The 20,529-nt window shown below is 37.2% G+C and overlaps 1 protein-coding gene across 2 annotated transcripts in view; it reads right to left on the bottom strand.

Moving 5' to 3' along the window:
- LOC102110995 (E3 ubiquitin-protein ligase KCMF1) overlaps positions 1 to 20,529 on the bottom strand; it is a 42,462-nt gene that overhangs the window by 12,237 nt on the left and 9,696 nt on the right. For both annotated transcript variants that reach the window (XM_005530925.3, XM_014259668.2), the window contains exons 2-3: positions 7,604 to 7,771; positions 487 to 626 (exon numbers count right to left, since the gene is read on the bottom strand). In XM_005530925.3, coding sequence (XP_005530982.2) covers positions 487 to 626; positions 7,604 to 7,771 — 308 coding nt within the window. The remainder of the gene's footprint in view (positions 1 to 486; positions 627 to 7,603; positions 7,772 to 20,529) is intronic.

The raw sequence follows: 20,529 nt of genomic DNA on the forward strand, positions 1-20,529 counted from the left end.
AAAGCCCCTGATTTTTACAGGATAGTTTTTAAATAATTCTAGAATCCCACTGTATAAGAGGTCCATTAAAAAGCTATTAGAAAACAAACTATCTGCATGCATTCCTCTCTTACAGTTATAAAAGACCATCATAGCTGTAAGCTTGAAGAACAATTACACACTAATTTTGAAAAGGGAGACACAACTAGACTGAATAATTGTGAGAACTTTCTAAATTTTGTCTTGTAGTATAACAATCTCCTAAACATGGCAGCCTTTGTATCAGGACAAAAAACAAAAACTCTAAAAGAAGGAAGCAAGCACATTATATTATGATACCCATAAATCATAAAAGAATTTTGATGTCATTTTCAAATGCAGGTACTTTCTCTTTTGACAAAGCATTTAAATGAATCCATGCTTCAAGAAAGAACAGAAAGACAATTTTTCAGGAATGAGACAATTTAAAGTATTTCCACCATGAATGCAAGTTCTGAGGCTTCTTACCACTTCTGTTGATGTTTCTGCATGCTCAGAAGTAACATGTTCTTGAAGAGATGTTTCCGTATAACCCATTTTCCCACAATAAGGACAAGTGAAAGACTGTGGCTGCTCTACAGAGAAAGCTTCTCCACCATAGTACAAGTCTGAAACAGGAAGAGATTAAATAGAGGTTACTTTAAAGCAGTATCACCATTAATTTTGTTCACATCAACCTCTGTTTATAAATGTACTTCACTGTAATCACTGCTAAATGAATCTGTTTTTTCATTGAAATGGCTATATTTAGGAGGACTTCAGTTCCTGGTGAAAAAAAACAGAGACTACATTTAACTTTCATTAGCACACGTAACTTAGTTTTCTAATGTTTACTGGGAAAAAAAGACTTTCATCATGATGCTGCTGATACTGCCAAGCTTTCACTTTTCCACCACTGTTCTTATCCCACATACAGGGTCAACTATGGTATTTTTCAATCATAAAATGAAATTTTAGAAGATGAACTCTTGACAAAACCTCAAATTTCAGGCAAAATTTAGAAGTCCTCGGTGACACCAAATGTGAGTATTTCTGCCATAGTTGAACCACTGCTTTGCAGTAAGTAGTTATGTCTCAAATATATAACATAAAAGCTTGATAGTGAAAAAGGAATCTGAGTATCTGTTACACACTGGCTTCACCTTTTAGGTTGAATGTGAATACTTCTGCACCACAGATAAAAAGTAGGCACTTTTTAAGTTGCCAACATAGAAGTTGCCCAAACTCAGGATGAAAATTTATCAAACCATGCAAGAAGAGAACATCATTCTCTCTCATTCTCTGCAGGTATTTTGTATTTTACAGGAAACATGAATAAACTTCTCATTCATATCAATATACAAAAACAACAACAAAAAAAACCCTAAAAAAACCAACCAAATAAAAAACCTCTTAAATATCAGACTGCTTAAAAACCTCTACCTATTAAACTCACTGAGAATGAATGAATGTATTTTCAAGTAAGGCAACAGCACCAACCAACTGCACAGCTCAGCAAAAGGCCCAGGGTCACAACCCATCTGGAGAGAGTTGTAAATAGATAAGCACACACATAGAGGTATCTTTTACTTAGATACACTGTTAGCTCAATCCAGATAGCAAGAATTTTAGCAGTACGCACAGTTCTATCACAGAGGGGGAAGGTTTGACAAGACTGTCAAATCCCGTGTTGTCCCTTGTTTTCAAAGAATACAAAACATTTATTCACTAATAAAATTAAAATTTGAGTTCTTTGCAGACTCCTGATTATACCCTCTGGCGTGTTCTCCCACTCACACCTACTTCCACATCCGTCCCATAATATACAACAAACATACATGAGAATGCCAAACAAATATGCCTTCTTCTGGAAAAAGAAATATTTAAAAAAACGTATAAGTTAAAACTGGCAAATCTAGATATTTTTCCCTTGTAAGTTTGTACCTCCTTTCTTTTTTCCTCTTCAACTTTAATCTCTCTTACAATCAAAATATTTTTTTCTAACGTGAAATACAGATAACCAGATAAATTATTCTTTAAATTAAAATCTAAGTTAAAAAAACAAAGTGGGTAACCAAGTGGTCTCATGAATCTTTGTGTCAGATTTTAGCACTGAAGGCACTGAATGGGTATTTCTCCATCTGTTTTTTTTTCTTTACAAGCACATAAAAAATCCTAAAATTATGAACAACCATGTCTTTGACTACCAAGGGGTCCTTTGCTAATGAAGTTAATGAAGAATTAGAGAAAATATGGGAAGAAACAAAAACACCATGCCTCCATGTCTGCAGAAATGAAGCAGCCTACAACTGTATTGCTCTTTTAATTTATAAGTCTATCAGTTCATAATGCAATGTTCCCATGACCAAAGATTTGTCTCTTCTGACCACAAAGATAGCTTTCAGGTATTAAAATTTTGGTTCATTTCAAAGACAAAAGCAAGAGTCCATAATTCTTCAAACTCTTCTAGACCTTTAAAGCCCTCTGTTCAAGATGTCTAGGAAGACAAGTATAAGTATCTAGTAAAAAGTAAAACCAGATTCAGTTGCATACTCCTCTAGGGTAAGACTCATGACCCATATTCCTTATCAGTTAGGGCAAGAATACAAAGGAGTAGAAGGATCAGGACACTCTGATGAGGACCCCCCAATAGTCATTTATGAAGCCAGTTTTCAAGCACAACAGTGTTTACATATTACAGCTTTTCCTTGGTAGGGAAAAAAAACAATCCAAGAAACAACCTAAATTAAATGTGGAAATGCAACCAAAAATAGCAGCAGTTTTGCTTTTTTATCCATCTATAGCTACAAAAGTTCAATGTATACTTCATATTAAAATCTAGCACATTCTTAAGATTGGTAGGAGGTTAGTGACAAAACAGAGGTTTTACAGAATTCTTCAGATAAAAATCAATCTTTCAAAGAGACATTTTCTAACAGCTTGTAGTTTTTTTGTTAAGACATAATTCTTTACAAGGGTACACAGCAGTATGGAATTTTAGTTTCACTTTTCTTCATGTAAGTAATGTAATTTCAATGCACTATATACATACAGATAAAAATGTTGGTATGATACAAGTTGTAGAGCACTTATTTAATCTTCTTCAATGCTTGAAGAAGCCAAATGGTGGCAACACACCACTTAACAAAACCAAGTATACAAGTTCCTGTATCACTTATCAAGCAGCCATATTACCCTCAAAGCTGGTCCTGAGTCCTGTTCCAAACAAACTATGATGCTCATGACTTAGCATGATACACATTTAGGACATATATCTTGTTCGAGTCTGTGAAAAAAAATCAAAATCAAACCAAAAACCCACAAAAGTCTCAAGCTGAACTTTGGTGAATCCAGTCAATCCCACACTACACATTATTACGGTACCCATTACCTAACCAGTTTCTCTGCCTAGAACTGGGCACAAAAGGTGGCAGGATCTTCTGTCACACAACCACCTCAGCTGACAAGTGAAGGCACTTTGAACCAAGCTAGGTTCTGTACTTTGATGGAAGTAACACAATATGATTTCGGTAGGGAATCCTACGAACAATTTGTATTACTGTCTTGGTCAGTATAGCCAGTTTAAAACCATGTGGTAATGGGCAAGCCACATGCTTAGACCCTAAAGCATCCTAACAGTTTAAAATGTTTTTTTAGAAAAAAAGGAAACTAGGAAATTTGCTGTGAAGTTCTCCACTGTCCTGACAAACTGATCTACAAAGACCACAAAAGTACAGTGGCTGCCTGGTAAGCACATTCCTGCTCTTTAAACAGGCCTATTATAATTCTACTTTTTGACCCCTCTGAAATAAACTAATGGGATTTGTGCATGAAAGGCCACTTCTCATTACATATGAGACTTCATACTTTATTTTAAGCTCTATCCCTCTTACAGCAGCACATCACTCTTGGTGTGCGTTGAAGCGTTTTTCCGGGTATCTCTTGTGGGGGCTGAGGAACAACAGCACTGCCATTGTTCTGAAGTCCACCTTGCTTCCAAATTAATATGTATAGGTTATTTACTGACTCCTGAAAGATAAATATGGCAACCAGATGGTGCTAGAGTGAACATGCACAGCCAGAAACCACTAGAGTTTTTACTTGTTTTCAGTGTTCTCATACTGGCTCCTATGTCTGAATCTCAGGGGAAAAAAAGAATCATGTGTCAAGCTGACAATAAAAGCTCTTTCAGAGTACCCGAAAATGTCCATCTTCTTCCAGTATATTCTGCAACATTATTACAGTACCTAGGAATTCTAAAAACTGAGCGTAACTTTCATGGAGGTAAACAATATGTGACTTTCTCTATGCTGAAAGGATCATCCACGTTGTCAGCTGTCTACCACAAACAACTTGGTTGCACCTTCAGGCAGAGTACTTCAGCAAACTCCACAGATGCCCACATCTAGACAGTCCTGGCTAGAGTGGTGGTTGGATTTAATGGCACAGGGTCCTTATCAGTAGCAGATGGATTTTGGGCAAATGATTTCCTGATCCCCCCCATGTGCACTTTTGAAATAAGAAAAATGACAGTGACTTCCTCTGAAGTGCTTGCATCAGTTTTGCAGCAGCAGGATTCCCCACTCTGCTTCCTCTTCCTTGATAAAATACTCATTTTTCAGTGGCTGTCCACTTTCCTCCGTATCATAAGCAAAAACTCTTAAGTTTACTCCTATTAAAATTCATACTTTTGAAACAAACCTGTCTACAGATAACAGTACTGAACTTTGTTAATAGCCAAGCAAACAACAATTCACACACCTAGTTACACTAACAGCCTTCCAGTTTGTTTCTGGTGATATCTTGCTAACTTAAGAAAATTCTGTTGTACATTACAAACACTCATTTGACTTCCCACATCACCAGGAAACTACTGAAGACTTTATTAGTTCTGTGCTTGCACTGGCTTCAGCTGGGATAGAGTTCATTTTCTTCACAGTGTGAAGTACAGGGCTATCTTTTGGATTTGTGTTGAATACAGGGCTGATAATATCAAGATGTTTTTGCTATTGCTGAGCAGGGTTTACAGAGAGTCAAGGCCTTTTCTGCTTTTTGCACTGCTACAACAGTGAGGAAGTTGGGATGCATGGGAGACTTGGAGGAAACACAGCCAGCACAGGTCACCCCAACCGACCAAAGGGAAATTCTGGACCATGCTCAGGATATAAAGCGTATGAAGTAGGGAAGAAAGAGGGGACATTTGGGGTGACGTTATCTTCCCAAGTCATCACAAGGCATAATAATGGGGCCTTGCTCTCCAGGGATGTCTGACCACCTGCATGGCTCTAGGAAGCACTGAATTAATTCCTTGTTTTGCTCTGCTTGTGTGCATGGTTTTTACTTTCCCTATTAAAATGTCTTGTCTTGAAGACAAGAGTTTTCAGCTTTTACGCTTCCAATGATCTCCCTGATTCTGTGGGTGGGGAGTGAGCAAATGTTTGTGTGAGGCTTGGCTGCTGGCTGGGAATAAACCACAACACCACTTAGTTGCCAATTTTACCCTTGAGGTTATTTTCTTCTCAGACATTAACACCCAGCCTTGGTGATTTTAATATCCACTAATACAACTATCCGACAACCCTGAATCAGGTAATTTTGGACTACTTCTACCATTTACTATTGATTTTCTAACTAAATTTACCATTTTTTAGTGCCTAATTTTTTGCATGGTCTTTAAAGTCACATGGTCTCCTTGGCCACACAAGGCTCTTCGAAAAGTCACCAGTTTCTTTACAGCATCTGTACAATACTGTAATGTACATACCTTTATGTGTTTTCTACAGGGAGCTCTAAAACCAAAACATTTTAGGAATGATGTCACAGATCTTCCTGAACACTAAGGAATATGTAATTTATCAATTTTCCCAATTCATTCTCCACTCCATAAGCTTACAAGATCAGTAGTAATTCAATGCCACCACTGTGCTGTGGCTCACAATTTGGTGATATTACTGTTCTGCAGAGTTAAGCAAACTGGAATTCTTACTGTAGAGCTGAGCTGCAGTATTTTCTTTCTTGATACTGTGGGAGCAATGCTTGGATATCAAGTCATATGAAATTTACAGACCTTGTTTTCTTAGTCTCATTTAGAGAATAAACAGCATATACACCAAGCAATATAGAAGCTGCTCTTCCAATCCTATTACCCATCTCAATACTTCTCTGTGAACCTTCTTCATGCATACTTCAATAGCAAAAAATAACTCCCCTGTGTCTCTACAACATACACGCATAAAAGGCATTAAGCCAAAGGTACAATTATCAAAGACCTCCAAAAGAGAAGTACCCAAGTTTCAAGAAGCAAAACATAATTCTTAGTCATTCTCAGTTTCTGATTATAGGCATTTTGAAAAAAAGTATAATTTAGAACAAGTTCTCATTGCAATACACAGAAATCTTTGACATTTAATGTTAGTATGTTTCTTACCCTTGTGATTAGCACTTAGTACTTACAGCAATGCTGTCCTTTTAGCCCATGTTTAATATCCAAAAATAACTGTTGCTAACAGATTAGGAAGTTTCACTGTGCATTTGAAACAGTGACCTCAATCCCCAATACTGTACACAGATGAAAAAAGAAAAGCCTGACAAGGAAGATGTAAGTAAAAATAGGTGCATGTATTTTTGATAATGCACTAAATTATTTCCTTTCAAACTACAGACTCCCATCTGAATTTCTGATGACCAGGCAGTATCAGGGCAAGAACAGCCCTGAGAATTGAAAGAAAACTTAAGACAACTTCATATAAAGGTTGTTTTAAGAAACTGCATGTTTCTATACAGAGCTACTCTCTAAACTTTAGGCCAATAAAGTATACATTTTACTTCTGTTCTAATCAAAAGGGTAAAGAAGTTAAGCCTTCAGCTTTTGAGAAAACATCATATTTAAAAGAATTCAAAAAACGAAGACTACAGCTGCACTCACTAGCAAATACTGAAATGCTAGTCCCATGTGTTTGACATCAAAAGAAAATACATGTCCAGCATCAGGAACGTTGCAGAGCAGTGGATTGTCACAAAATCATTTCTCACAAGTTACAACCTGTTTCAACTACAATGCAATAGAAAAAAACTGGAAAGGACAGAAGAACAATTAATATTTATTTTAAATATCCACAGGGCTTTACAGTTAGAAATAACTTTTGGATTAGGAGAGCTACAAAGGAATGCCAGAAAGACTACATGCTAGTCCTTACCATTAATCTCTCATATTCACTGCAGCCCATCACTATGTTTCCTATACTTACAGTCCCACAAAAACCACAAATGAACTACCTTCCTACAAAATCTCACCAGGATTTTCTTCTGCCTGTTGACTTGTGGCACTTTTAACAGTATTCACTGTTATGAAGTATATTTATTCACCTGATAATCTGCTGTAATCAGACGAAAATAAAAATGTCAGAAATACATATGCAGCAGTTAAAAAAAATGACCAGCTCTTCTATCAAATAAAACATGCCTGCTTATTAGAACTCAAGAATTTGGCCCTTATTTTTTGTGCACTAATGGGGAAAGTGATTAATAATTAGAAACATGAAAATCAGCATTATGTTTGTGGACACAATATAGCAACAAATTACTGGAGCTTGAAATTATCACTTACCAAAATCTACTCTTGTTAGTATGCACTGCATTGGATGGTCAGTTGTATGCCTTGTTGTCGTTGCACCACTTTCATAACAAGTTGCACACAGATCGTAATCGTAGCAAATTAAACACTTGTACCGGCGACCTCGAAAATTTCCTTTTAAACATGCATCACAGCTGACACCTGTAAACAAATAAAATTACTTTAAGACAGCAACAAATGCACTTGTTTTTTAGAAGGAAGATTTGTTGCTATTGCTTCTCAATAACTTAAAAGAGCCAACCATATCTGACATGTACAGCTGATATGAGACTCAATTTTTAAATGCATTTGTGTCTTTAAAAGACACCACTGTCCCACAATTAGGATCTTGAATTCTTGAAGTAAAGCAGACTCAAGCACCCGAAATAGTAACAAGTTAAGTTATAAAAGCTCTTTGGCTTCCTCTTCCTACAGACACCTTTACCTCTTAGTATTGACTGATATTTTGACTGTTCAGTCAGGAATTGTACCACTTTTAAAAGGTAAACTGTAAAATGGCTAACAGAGGAAAGAAAAATAACAACCAAATCAAACACTGCCAAAAACATACTAGCTTTCCAGCCTTTAATTCAACACTTTCTAAATTTTAATTCTGAATAACACTATAGCCAGACATTTGAAGAGGTGTAGAAATTAGGACTTTTTCCCATGTTTTTTAAATTTAGCCTCCTTCAACTCTCTTCGTTCTATTTCTCCCTTAAGCTCATTCTTTGCAATGTAAAGAAGTCATGCTGCGTATCTGAGAAAGGCTTTACAGCTTCAAAAAGTTTTCATTTTTCTCTGTATGGTTTCATTTCTCTCTGGGTTTCCTGGTTAAGACAGAAGTGGCAGAAGTGACATTGTCTTGTAATCTGCAAAGGCTAACACAAATGTCTTTCAACTGTAGCAGCAAATTAACGGCCTTCATGAAAGAAGGCAAGTGTGTACAACCAAGGCAGGATTTGGATCAACACACCTTCTTTTGGCATCACTTAAGATTTCTTCTTCATAGTTTGGTAAAAGCAAACTGCCAGAACAAAAGAGTCACATTAGCCATATCCCTATTTTTTTTAAGCCTAGTTGTCAGAGGTCTGGTGTGAGTTACAGAATTTTGTTGGCTTTTTTTTATTACTCCACTCTAGCATAAAATATAAGCTTTACCATAAGTAATTCAGGAACACATCAATGAGCAATTTCTTTTAAATCTCCCCAACTTATTCAAACAATTTCATCATTACATTTAGGGGAACAATGAGCAAAATTATTTTATCACTTTTGCCTTTAGTTTCTTCACCTATTGCGACAGCTTGAGGCACTAATAGATTCTAAAGTCTAAGCATGGTGCGCACATGAATAATGAACCTATTTTTTATTCACCTATTCTGCAAGAATAGATGAATATTTTCTACATGGAACAGCATATTAAAAGAAACCATCTCCAGCATTTTTGTTAATAGCTCAACTGTGTTTTGAGGATAGCATGTTACCATCTTTAAAGTTGGTTCGGTTCACTTAAAGAAAAAAAAAGGTCCTTCTCTCTTAATTTTCTTTCCCCTGAAAGAAAACAAACTCTGAAGGATTTTTAACAATGCGATGACAGCAGGCTAACTTCTGAGAGCACTTGCTTGCTTACTCTATAGTCTGAATTTCACTGCTTCACTTGGTTTGCTTTTTCCTCCCACACAGAGACCCACAAAACTCTACCTAGGCAGCACGCGCATCTCCCCAACAATGGATGCTGTACACACAACACTTAGCAGCTACTGGCAGCACGGAGAGTCCTTTTGTTGCCTTTTTGTTTCTAGAAAACAGCTGATCAGCAAGTTAGATGTCACACTGAAATAAGCAGACTAGTTTAACCTAGAGTCTATGTCAGACACTAAGAGCTTTCCAACTGAAGTACTAACCCATGCTTCTCCAGAAAGTAGTGTTTTTCCCACTCTTTTAATTTAAGCTTGGAATAACTGATTTAATAAAGATGTAAGCCTCTTTGCAACAAACTCCTGTCATGTGTTCTCTCAAATATTTACATCACCCCTGCTTGAAGACATACATTTTTAAGAAGCTCTCATTTACATGTTTTCGTCATGTCAATACTTCTCCACATTATTCCAAACTGCAATCTCCATATATGATGTGACACCAACTTTGGGAAAATTCAGCTATAAACATAAACCACAACAATGTTTGTATTTAGAACTTTAGAACATTTGCAGTGAGGATTTATCAGTCTTCCAATAACAGACCAACTTTGTTACTTATGGTCAATTATTAGAACATCTACAATCTGCTTCAAACAGAAAAACTAATATTAGCATAACGAATCCCTATGGCTGGTGAAGTCAGACCAAGAGAATAGCAATGTTCTAGAGACAGCGTTCTTTCTGCATCTCTCAAAGCTGGTATTTTACAACAACCACCACATCCTCTGCTCTAAAGAACAGGCTGGCAGCAAGGGATGTACCAGGTCACGCTTATAATCCTCACCTGTAGCACAGAATGCAAACTGCAGAAGGGAAGATAATTACATTGAAATTTAGGAGTTAAAGACATGGTTAAATCCCCAGACCTCCCACTGAACCCAGCAGGATCTCTTTTCCAGAAATGATATTACTTTTTTTTCCCTTCTTATAACAGTCTGAGCCAAGTCAGGCCTGACAGTTCTTCCTGATCCTCTTCAAGCCTGTTACTTGGCTGCCAAAATCTTGACTACCTATTCAACATGCAATCTAGAAACTGAAATAACCGAATAATTTCCTCCCACCTTATTCTTTCTACTACAACAACAGCTTTTGATTTTAACCTTTTACACTTTAATCCATGCATCAACTTAAATTTCAGAAGTTCCTTCTGCACAAACCTCAAACCCTCAAAGGTAACATTTTATTTAGCATAGCACGTCTTACAGTATGTGTCTATCCAATATTTCTCTGCATTTATCTTACATTTCCAAGTATGGCAGGTAAGTAATGGATTCAAGACTGACAGATTAAACAGGATGCATACACATTAATCACTGGTTTTGTGAAAAAAAACCCAAAAAACCCCAACAAAACATTCTAGAGAAGTTCGCTTTAAAGCAGGGAACAAAAGCACGGAACCAGCCTGAAGAAAAACATGAACAATCTGTGACAATTATTTAGATACACTTCTGACTTGCAAGAACTGTTACTATTGGCTTCTAGAAGAATCACAGAATGAAATCCTATCAATCCCAAACAACTTGCTGCTCAACGAGAACTTCTGATTCATCTTATGGAAAATATTGGCTTGGAATGGTAAAAGTAAGAAATATCCATTTTAGTTACAGATTACATTACATCATAGATGATACTGGAGGCATCCTCCAATTTTGTTCTACTTTGTTAGTGCTCTAAGTGACCAACATACACAGCAAAACATAGATCGTATCTAATTAAAACCTTGTTGTTAAGTATAAAATGCTCTTTTAATGCAACACTATTCCACCAGAGGACAGCATTGTGCTAAAAGCCTAAGGAAGGCTAGTTCACTTTTAACTATCAAACACCAGGTTCTGAAAGTTTCTTCAGAAGTATTCCCTTGCAGTATCAACTCAGTCTCTCTAGCTTCACACTCTGAATGGAGTTGAGACATACCTAACAATCCCATTAATAAAGTATGTTTTACCCCTTCACTGCACAAATCTTACATTTATTAAGATTACATCAAGCCCACATTTTCTTTTCATCCAGGTCAATTACTTCAGCATTTTACATGAAGGCTGTTGAATGGTTATTTGAGTGAATCTAGAAACAAAGTTAAAAAAATGCTCTTCCCCAACACCTTCCATATTTTAATCCTGATAGCCAAACATAACTAGATCTTATGAAACGGAACTGTTTCTGCTAAAAATTAACTAAAATGAATGTAAGTGGTCCTGGGTTTTATAGATACACCAAAGAGAGCACATAATCTGAATTAAAAATGTAGAGAACACTGAAAAAAACCACGTGGTTCAAATACTATATACATACATACACACACATATATATATTTATATAAGTTCAAGCAAAGCCATGAGATAACATCAACTAACATGTCTGTAATGTCCCAAGCCATTACTGCCTTGGATAGACACACATTTGTAAAAAAGTAAAGGTTTTCTCCCATATCAGCTGTCCTCAGAAACTAAGGGCAATCAAAATAATAATGATATTAAAATCCCAATAATAGGACCCAGATAAAAAATTATGAGAGAAACTGCAGAAAATTCAGTATTTTTTTTCTTGTAAAGAACATATGGTCAAAGATGAGTAATAAAAAGATGCTGAAATAGGTTCCAGCCTCGACATGAGGACTTAAACTACATTAATACTTTGAATGTGTTTAATTTTCAGAAATTTCAGAGAAAATACCAGTCATTAGAAAACATTTTAAACACATATGAAGCCAACATCTGAAGTATTCAAACAGTGAAAATAAAAATTAGCTCCAGATAAAAGTACTTAGTCATTCTACTGTTTCTGAGAATTAAATTCCTTTCTCTTGGGAATACACTGGAAGACACTAGTTTTACAGGTAGTTATCAGCATTTAGCATTCCTGTCAGCAGCTGAATATCCAAAACTTCTAGCCAATTCAGTTACTGTTTTTCGTTCATCAGTGCTCAGAGTGAGAATCACCGTATTTCATTCATGTACAACACAAATACAAAATTAGCCCATCAATGGTTTCTTCTCCAGAAAGAAAATGCCAGTTACTTAAGAATTTCTTCCTAACTTACATGAAGTACTGAAAGGGTTCTAAAGACTAAAAGTATTACATGCAAGAGTACCACTCAGTTCCAAGGGACTGGGCAAACTTTAAGGTTTCTACCTTTCAAAAACCCCAACTTCAAGCATGCAAATGAAAATTAAGAAGTCACACTGCCTCTTTAGTGGTACAAAGGGTTGCAACCTGTATATTGCATTTTATTTACATATTACGAAGATCATACATAACACTACTTTTAAAATATATCTGGTAAGTTTTAGTGTAAAAAAGTGTTTTAAAGGATTGTTCTGGATTTGTTCAATTTTAAATAAATTTACTTAACATTAACTATCTCATCTGTAGTCTTCATGCCACACAGCAAGTCAAAACCTTAAGACATTCTACTTAAGCAGTTCAATTGTTTCCAAGACTGAAGAGAGGAAAACATGTCATTTGATAGTTAAGAAAGAAATGCCAATTGTTTCTTACTTTAAGAGATTAATTTCTTAATGCAGACTACTGCCTAGATTGGGAGGTCAAATTCTCAGAACTTCTGTTTCTGTCAGCATTTCACCAGAAAAATTACTGAAAACACAGAACATTAATTTTCGTTTACTTTTCCTCATGCTTACTAAAGCAAACTGTGAAAATAAACATTAAAGACACATACAAAACAGAACCTACTTCATCACCCTCGCAGCTACGAGTACTGAAAAGAAAATTCGCACACTATACCCTTGAAGTAACAAAAAATACTCTGTTCCCTCACACAGCCTGTGTGCAACATGGCTGAACATGGAGGGTTTTTGTACAGCAAAGTGGAAGAAGTAACCAGAATAAAAAGAACTTATAGGACTAAAGTTGCAGGCAGAGATGTTGTTGACCTGGAAAAAAAAAAAAAAAGAAGGTAAGAGGAAAGGGGGGGAATTGGGCCTACAAAAGGCATTTGTTTTCTTCACTGCACTCCTTCCTCTCTGGAGTCTGGAGCAGAAACAGACACCCGAATCTGCTCACCTCTCTGCTGTCAACAATCTTCATGAAGCCCACTTGCACAGTGCCTGATACTTCGAATCGCAGAATCATCAAGCTGGAAAAGACCTTTACAGCCATCAAATCCAACTGTCCACCCAGCAATACTGTAATCCCTTAATAACTAAACCAATACCATGCAGTGGCAGATCCAGATGCATCTTGGATACCTGGCTCCCCTAACCCCCTGAACAAACTATTCCAATTCCTGACTACCCGAATTTTTTTTTTTTTCCCTAATATCTAAGCTGAATCTTCCCTGTCTCAGTAGCAGGACATTTCCTCTTGTCCTCTCATTGCATGCACATTGGAAAAGACAGACCCCCATCTCATTACAACATCCTTTCAGGTAGTTGAAGAGAGTAATGAGGTTCCCCCTGAGCCTCCTCAAGACTAAACAAACACAGCTCCCTCAGCCATTCCATACATTCTGGATGTGTCAAAGCCTTGTTGCCCTCCTATGCAAACACCTCAATGTCCTTTTAAAGTGAAGACAACTGAACATACTACTTGAGGCACGGCCTCAGCAATGCTGAGGACAGAGGGACAACCATTTCCCTGGTATAAAAACAAAGAATCTAACAGTACAGCTGGTCCAGCAAGTACCAGCCTTGACACATGAGCATCAGCCAGCTGCTGCAAAAAGATGTTTTTCCATTTTTGCTTTCACATCCCAGGTTGTGGAAGTTATACACACAACCATTGTGGTTATCTTGGGTATCAGGAGCAAGTGATTAGTAAGCACTTGAAAAACATGCCCAACTCTGTACAGGAATCACTCAGGATTTCTGATCAAGCCAATCTGCATTTCCAATTTAGTAATTTATTTCATACTATCTCACATGTCTCTTATAATTCAATTAATATAATTTAATTTGACCATCAAAACCATCACAACACAAAAGCCTGCTAAAGTACTGTAAATACATTAAAAATAAATAGATTGCAATGGAGCACAAGAAGTTTGTAGCACGGCAGCAAAAGAACTGACACCAGACATGATTTTATTTAACAACTCCATTAACCTAGAAAATGGTAAACAGCATGTGAACTTTATTAACAGAAAAATACTTCAACTGAGATAGCTACCAACAGCTCCAGGGCAAGAAAATAAAGAGTAACAGCACTAAGCTGCATCCCCTAGCTAGTAAAATCAATGGCAAAGTTTCTCACTCAATAGGACATGTTCCTGAGTTTGTTTCAGGATGAAACAACAGAAATACACTGCTCAGGCAAGCACCAGCTCAAAGAAAATTGGGCTGGGGGAAAGTATACCACACACAAATGAGTTTTACAGGCATAAGAGACAAGAAAAAAACTAAAATCCTAAAAAGAAATAAGTAAAACGGTACTTCTTTGTGGAGCCCTAGAAAAATTAAGATAGCATTTTCAGAAAATAAACCTTCATACATTTTGGATTGCTGTTATTTAGGTAGAGTGGCATAAAAAGGTAAAAACACACAAGGAGAATAAGACATGTCCAATCAAGCTTAGGAGACAACTGAGAAATACAAACCAGCTAAACAGAGAAGTAAACATGCTTGAAGAATGCTTTTTCTAGGAGCCACTGTTCCAGGCAGATAAGGAAAAAAAATCCCACAACTGGTAGAGACTAAGAGCAGCTTAGCCAAAATTAACTACTTAGGTACACCTTAGACGTAGCTCCAGTGTAAGGAATACACACTCAGTTTTACCTCCTTTTGCACTATTAAATTCACTCCTGATCCTTTTAAACATTACCCAAATAGGCAAACATAGCAAGCTTTTCCTGCCCTGTGGGATGGGGAAAAGGCAAGATTCATCACAGGTAACAATGCAGAAAGTAGGCAATACTGGCTGGGAAACCAAAGAGCTAGAAGTGAAAGACAGAAAAAGTCTGCATGCAGCAAGTGCTCCAGCTTTAGTAGTAACACTTTGTGATTACATGTCTCGTAATAGCTCAGACTTAAAAGACTTGCACCAAGTGGTCTGGAAATACACACTTTCCAGGTCATGAAAACACATCTATAAAGCAGTTGGAACAGGGAGAAAAATAAAAGCAAGTGGTTCTTTTCGTCATTAAAGAAAGCAATACCTAACACAAGGCAGTCACACCTGGATTCCTCCCAGTCAACTCAGGTCATAGAGAGGAGCACAAAAGTTAAAGACTACTTTCAAAATCATGATTTTGAATTGCATCACATTATCATAAAAGGAATTTATCTTTCCTTAACGCAACAAGAGACCTTATAACTTGTTAAAATAATTAAGTCTCTGAATACAACGAAGAGGGGAAAAGAGGAGGCTAAATCCTACAATTTATTCTTCTAAGTAGTTGCAATATTCTATCCTGGGCTTTCTCAGAGCATTTTTTTTTAATCTGAACATAAACAGAGTGTCTTGGCAATGTTTCCTCTCACTCTTACACAGAACTGCTTCTCAAGTCCTTAATATGTCTCCAGAAACAATTGCTTATGATAGGAAGGCTATACCAGAAGAGCACTGTGGGAAATACAGTAACCTAAAGCAAAAAAGATTTAGTCTTGTTCCATCAGGCTTTGAGCTGGTTCCATTCCTCCCTCCTCCTTTTTCCAGTTCTTCATGGCATAGACTTCCTTCCTAATTCAATCACAGAATGGTCTGAGTTGGGCAGGCCTTAAAGATCACCTAGATCCAAAATCCCTGTTGCAGGCAGGGACACCTTTCACTAGACCAGGTTACTCCAAGCCCCATCTAAACTGGCCATAAACATTTCCAGGGATGGGGCATCCACAGCTTCTCTGGGCAACCTGCTCTAGTGCCTCATCATCTCCAAAAGCATGTTTTTTTAATGTCTAATCTAAACCTGTCCTCTTTCAGTTTGAAGCCACTCTCTCTTGTAGAAAGTTCATCCCCAACATTTTTGGAGGCTCCCTTCAGGTACTAGAAGGCCACATTTAGGGTACCCCTAAAGCCTCCTCTTTTCCAGGCTGAACAATTCCAGTTCTGTTGGCCTTCCCTCATAGAGGAGGTGCTCCATCCCCCATATCAATCTGGTGGCCTCCTCTGGACTCACTGCAACAGTTCTATGTCCTTTCTGTGCTGGGACCCCAGAGCTGGATGCAGGGTTCCAGGTGTGGTGTCACCAGAGCAGAGGGGCAGAATCCCCTCCCTCCCCTGCTGCTCACACTGCTTTGGATGCAGCCCAGGAAACAACTGGCTTTCTGGGCTCTTTGATCATGTCCAGCCTCTCATCCACCAGCATCCTCAAGCTCTTCTCAGCAGGGCTTCTTATATGTTGCTCTTATGTTCCCTGTGTTGGCAACACAACCATTTGTCAGCCATAACAAATGCCTTACCTTTCCTCTTGTTTTTCTTACTAGGAGGAGTTTCATTGAGCTTTATTACCTATAGTTTTGTTTTTCTTGTCCCCTTAAACTACACATGCATAAAAACCAAAGATGATCGAAGTACTATGTTCTGGAACATTTCCCTGATAACTCTGATCATCTCGTATATGTATCCAACTTACTTTTAAGAATAGTTTACTAACCACTCTATTTGAAAATAACATGCCACAGAATTTTTCTAAAGAGCTTCTGATCTGTCACTAAACACTAAAACCCATCACTAAATTGCAGATCACAGCTCGACTCTTCAGTACTTAAGTGTTTCTAATGTAATTAGCTCATTTTCTTACACAAGACACAGATGTTTTGCTTTATTTACTGAACCACAAAATAAACCAGGTGTCAATAATATAGCATTTTGTCAAAACAGATAAAACATATCTCACTTCATGATTCAAGAAAAAAGGAGAGGGATAATCAAACACACAGACCCTTTAGGTCTCAGTTACTTACTACAGGCTCAGGTGCCATGCTACAGTTATAAAATGTATGAAACAGTATGATTAAGTGTAGCAAACAAATCTGACAGATTGTCATTGAAAAGTTCTTAAACAATTTATTATAAAAAAAAAATCTATAATACAAAGATACTAGTGAGGAAAACACAGATAATAAAGCAGGAGAAAGCAGACATATGAGAGGTATTTTAGCTGTTTTACCTCAATTTCTACCTCTTGGAAGCACAACGTTTTCCATTACATTTTCAGACTAACTTACAAGCTCTGTTCTCCACTGCCCACTGCTTGAATTCCACACAGAAAGGTGGCTTTAACGCACTAAAGGCTGAGCTTCTTCAAGTTCTGAAATGTTTACAAGCAGAATTACTCATCCTCAAATTTGCATCTTCTGCAATTAATACTTACTTTAAAGATGTACATTGTTTCTTAAGACTGCCTCACGGCACACTGTGCTGGATTCTAAAGTTTGATGTCAAACATGCTACTACAAATAGAGTAATTCTCCTACTTTACACAACTGTAAACTAAGGTTGGGTATGAGCCTAATAACCCTTCCATTTCCCTTGACAGTCTTCCAGGTGATGTCGCTGGGATGCATGGATGAAGAGACACCTTCAGCTGAACAGGATGTCTAAAGTCCTGGTAAAGCTTCAAGACAGCTGTTACTTTTACAGATTTTCTGAGTTCCCTCTGACTGTTGCAACACAGCTATTGTCAGCTATTACAAGACAGTAAGTATTACCTATTTTCCTTCCAGGTTCTTCCGCATGTGCTGGAGTTAGTAGCTACCTAACTTCCCCAATACAGCTCTCAGCAGTCAAACTCAGAAGCAACTCAGGACTTCTTACCTTCACAAAGTTAATGGTTCTGTCAGACTATAAAATTTTTCAGGATGAAAGAGGTACGCCCAATGCACCTGAAATCCCATCCACATAAAATATATTTTACAGCTAAGAGGTCTGTAAGGGTTTTTTTGATTTCCAGACATCTTTCAGTACAGGTAATAGACCCAAATTTTGTAACTTACAGCCTATGGTACAGACAATAGTGAGTCCATTTTTATTGTGTACAATTAGAGGATGCCCACACTTATTGCAGGATTAAATTAAATTAAAGCCAGGAAAACAGAAGGACAATTATTTACACACAACCTGTTTCGTCTTCTTTAATCCTAAGGCCTGTTCAATCCTGAATATAGGCCATCAGATTTCCCCTACAGTTTCTAATTTCTGAGATACTCCCGAGTCCAGCAGCTTCTCTCGAGTTTCTCAATTAACTAGAACAAACTACAGTATGAACTTTTAAATTTGCTATACACTGCCAAGATTTCCAAATGCTTTGCACTGTGAAGGAACATGCAAGCAATGTCATCTTACTGATTAGGGACATTTAATGCCATGTCCTATTATATCGGCTAAGAAAGTGTCTGCTTTCTTGAAAAGTGACAATTTTTGAAGAAGGACATTTAGAAGGAAGGAATAATAGGTTTGGAAGCTCAACACAACATTTAATGTAAGCATGAAAAGATTGCTCATCAGCAGATGACATGAAATATTTCCTCTGAAGAGATACATCACAATACTTCTCAAAGTTAGAGCCTGGAGTCCTGCACCTCATTCAATTATCACCTTGAAGTTCTTCAGTCTTAGCTAAATAAAAGTATTCTGGCATGGAATTCCCAACAATCTATTCCTTCACTTTCTGGTCGTTTTCCTTTAATCCCTAATGCTTCTAGGAACAAGATATTAGCTGAGCTTTGAGACACAGTAAGAATGATGCCTCTCAGTAACTGGTTCCAATACTTAGCAGCTGGATAATATTCTAATAAACTATGAGATAACCCAAAACTTCATAATATCCTCCATTTATACTTATTTTTTTTAATGTGACATAAGTTAAACTTGAGAGTTTGTATCTTGCAGATTCTCTGCTTCTTAAACTTTAGACAGCAACCTGCAACAGCCCATAATCAATAGCAACATCTACCAGTAGAAATTTTACTAATAACAGTCAATTATTCAATTATCTGCATTACAAAGACAAGTTTATATTCTAATGAATCTTTATTTGTATATCTTAATTTACAAAGCCATTCTTCTACAGCAAAATCTCAAGCTGTTTTCTCAACTCACCACAAGTGTCTTTCAGAATAAGGAGCACTGTATGTTGTCAGATCCTACCTGGCATTTCACAGGCCTCATGGCAAAGAACCTTGGAAAAGATATCTGCAGATCACAGTACCCATTCTTTCTGAATTCAGGGAGACAAACAGGCTTTTATTTGTCTTTGGAATTTTCTAAAATTGAAGATAACCAAGGGAGAAGAGAGCTGGAAAATGTGCCTGACCTACTCCTGAGTCAAGACACTTGCAGTTTCTACTTCATCTTCTTAAACCTGCAAGGTATCTAATTAATGTTATCAACAGGTCATGGTTTACAGTAGAAGTAACTGACTTCCATCTGCACAGTCTGAGATCAAACTACACTTACTGACACTGTCATTTTATCAGAACAGCACAAATGATAGCAGGAAACAGGTATGGAATTAAAATCATCTGAGCTATCTTATGCACATCTAGACTGAAAAGGGCTTAGTCATTACATAGAAAGCTCTGAATTCTCTACACTTTACTTATGTGAAACTTAGATGTCTTTCTTTAAGGGCACTCTTAATCTCTTTCCCAAACTTACTTCCACTGCCACAACTAGTTTCAAAGAGTCTACTTTGGACAAGTGAAAAGTAATACTAGCAATAATTCAGGGGCTGAAGTTAGTGACCTTAATTTACTCTCAGAAAGTAATGACAGAGGAAACTTTGGGAGGTGCAGTGGCACAATTATGTCAGTCCAGATGTGACCTTTGCTCCAACACTGTTGCTCTTGGTAAAGTTGCTCTCCCAGACCCACTTCATCAGTGGATCATAAGCTGCTTCTCACTACAGAGATTTTCCACTTGCAGAGATAACCCACAATTCAGCTTGCATGTTGAAATACACATAACAGCTACACATTAAACACCATTTGTGTTAGGCACATCTCAGCATTCCTGCCAACATTAAAAGCACATGCAAATATGCAATAATTCAAACATTTACTTTGTTGAGTAGAAGTGTTGTGATGGTATCCTGAGCACAGAGAAGTCCTTGTGCCCAAACCACAGATTTCTCCAGAGTTAATTCCATTCTATCATGAAAGTCCAGCTGCCAAGGGTTTACATTCAAAACTCATGGCAGTTTAAAATTAATTCCAGGTGAACAATGATTTCTGAGAATGTACAGCTAACATACACACACACAGAGAGGTAAATATCCAAAAACACATTTCCAGTAAAAACTGAGTGTCAGTTCTTACCAGA

Source organism: Pseudopodoces humilis, chromosome 4 (assembly GCF_049639895.1).
Source record: "Pseudopodoces humilis isolate 2021_Gansu_Grassland_sample_001 chromosome 4, ASM4963989v1, whole genome shotgun sequence".
In the NCBI taxonomy this organism is placed as follows: Eukaryota; Metazoa; Chordata; class Aves; order Passeriformes; family Paridae; genus Pseudopodoces; species Pseudopodoces humilis.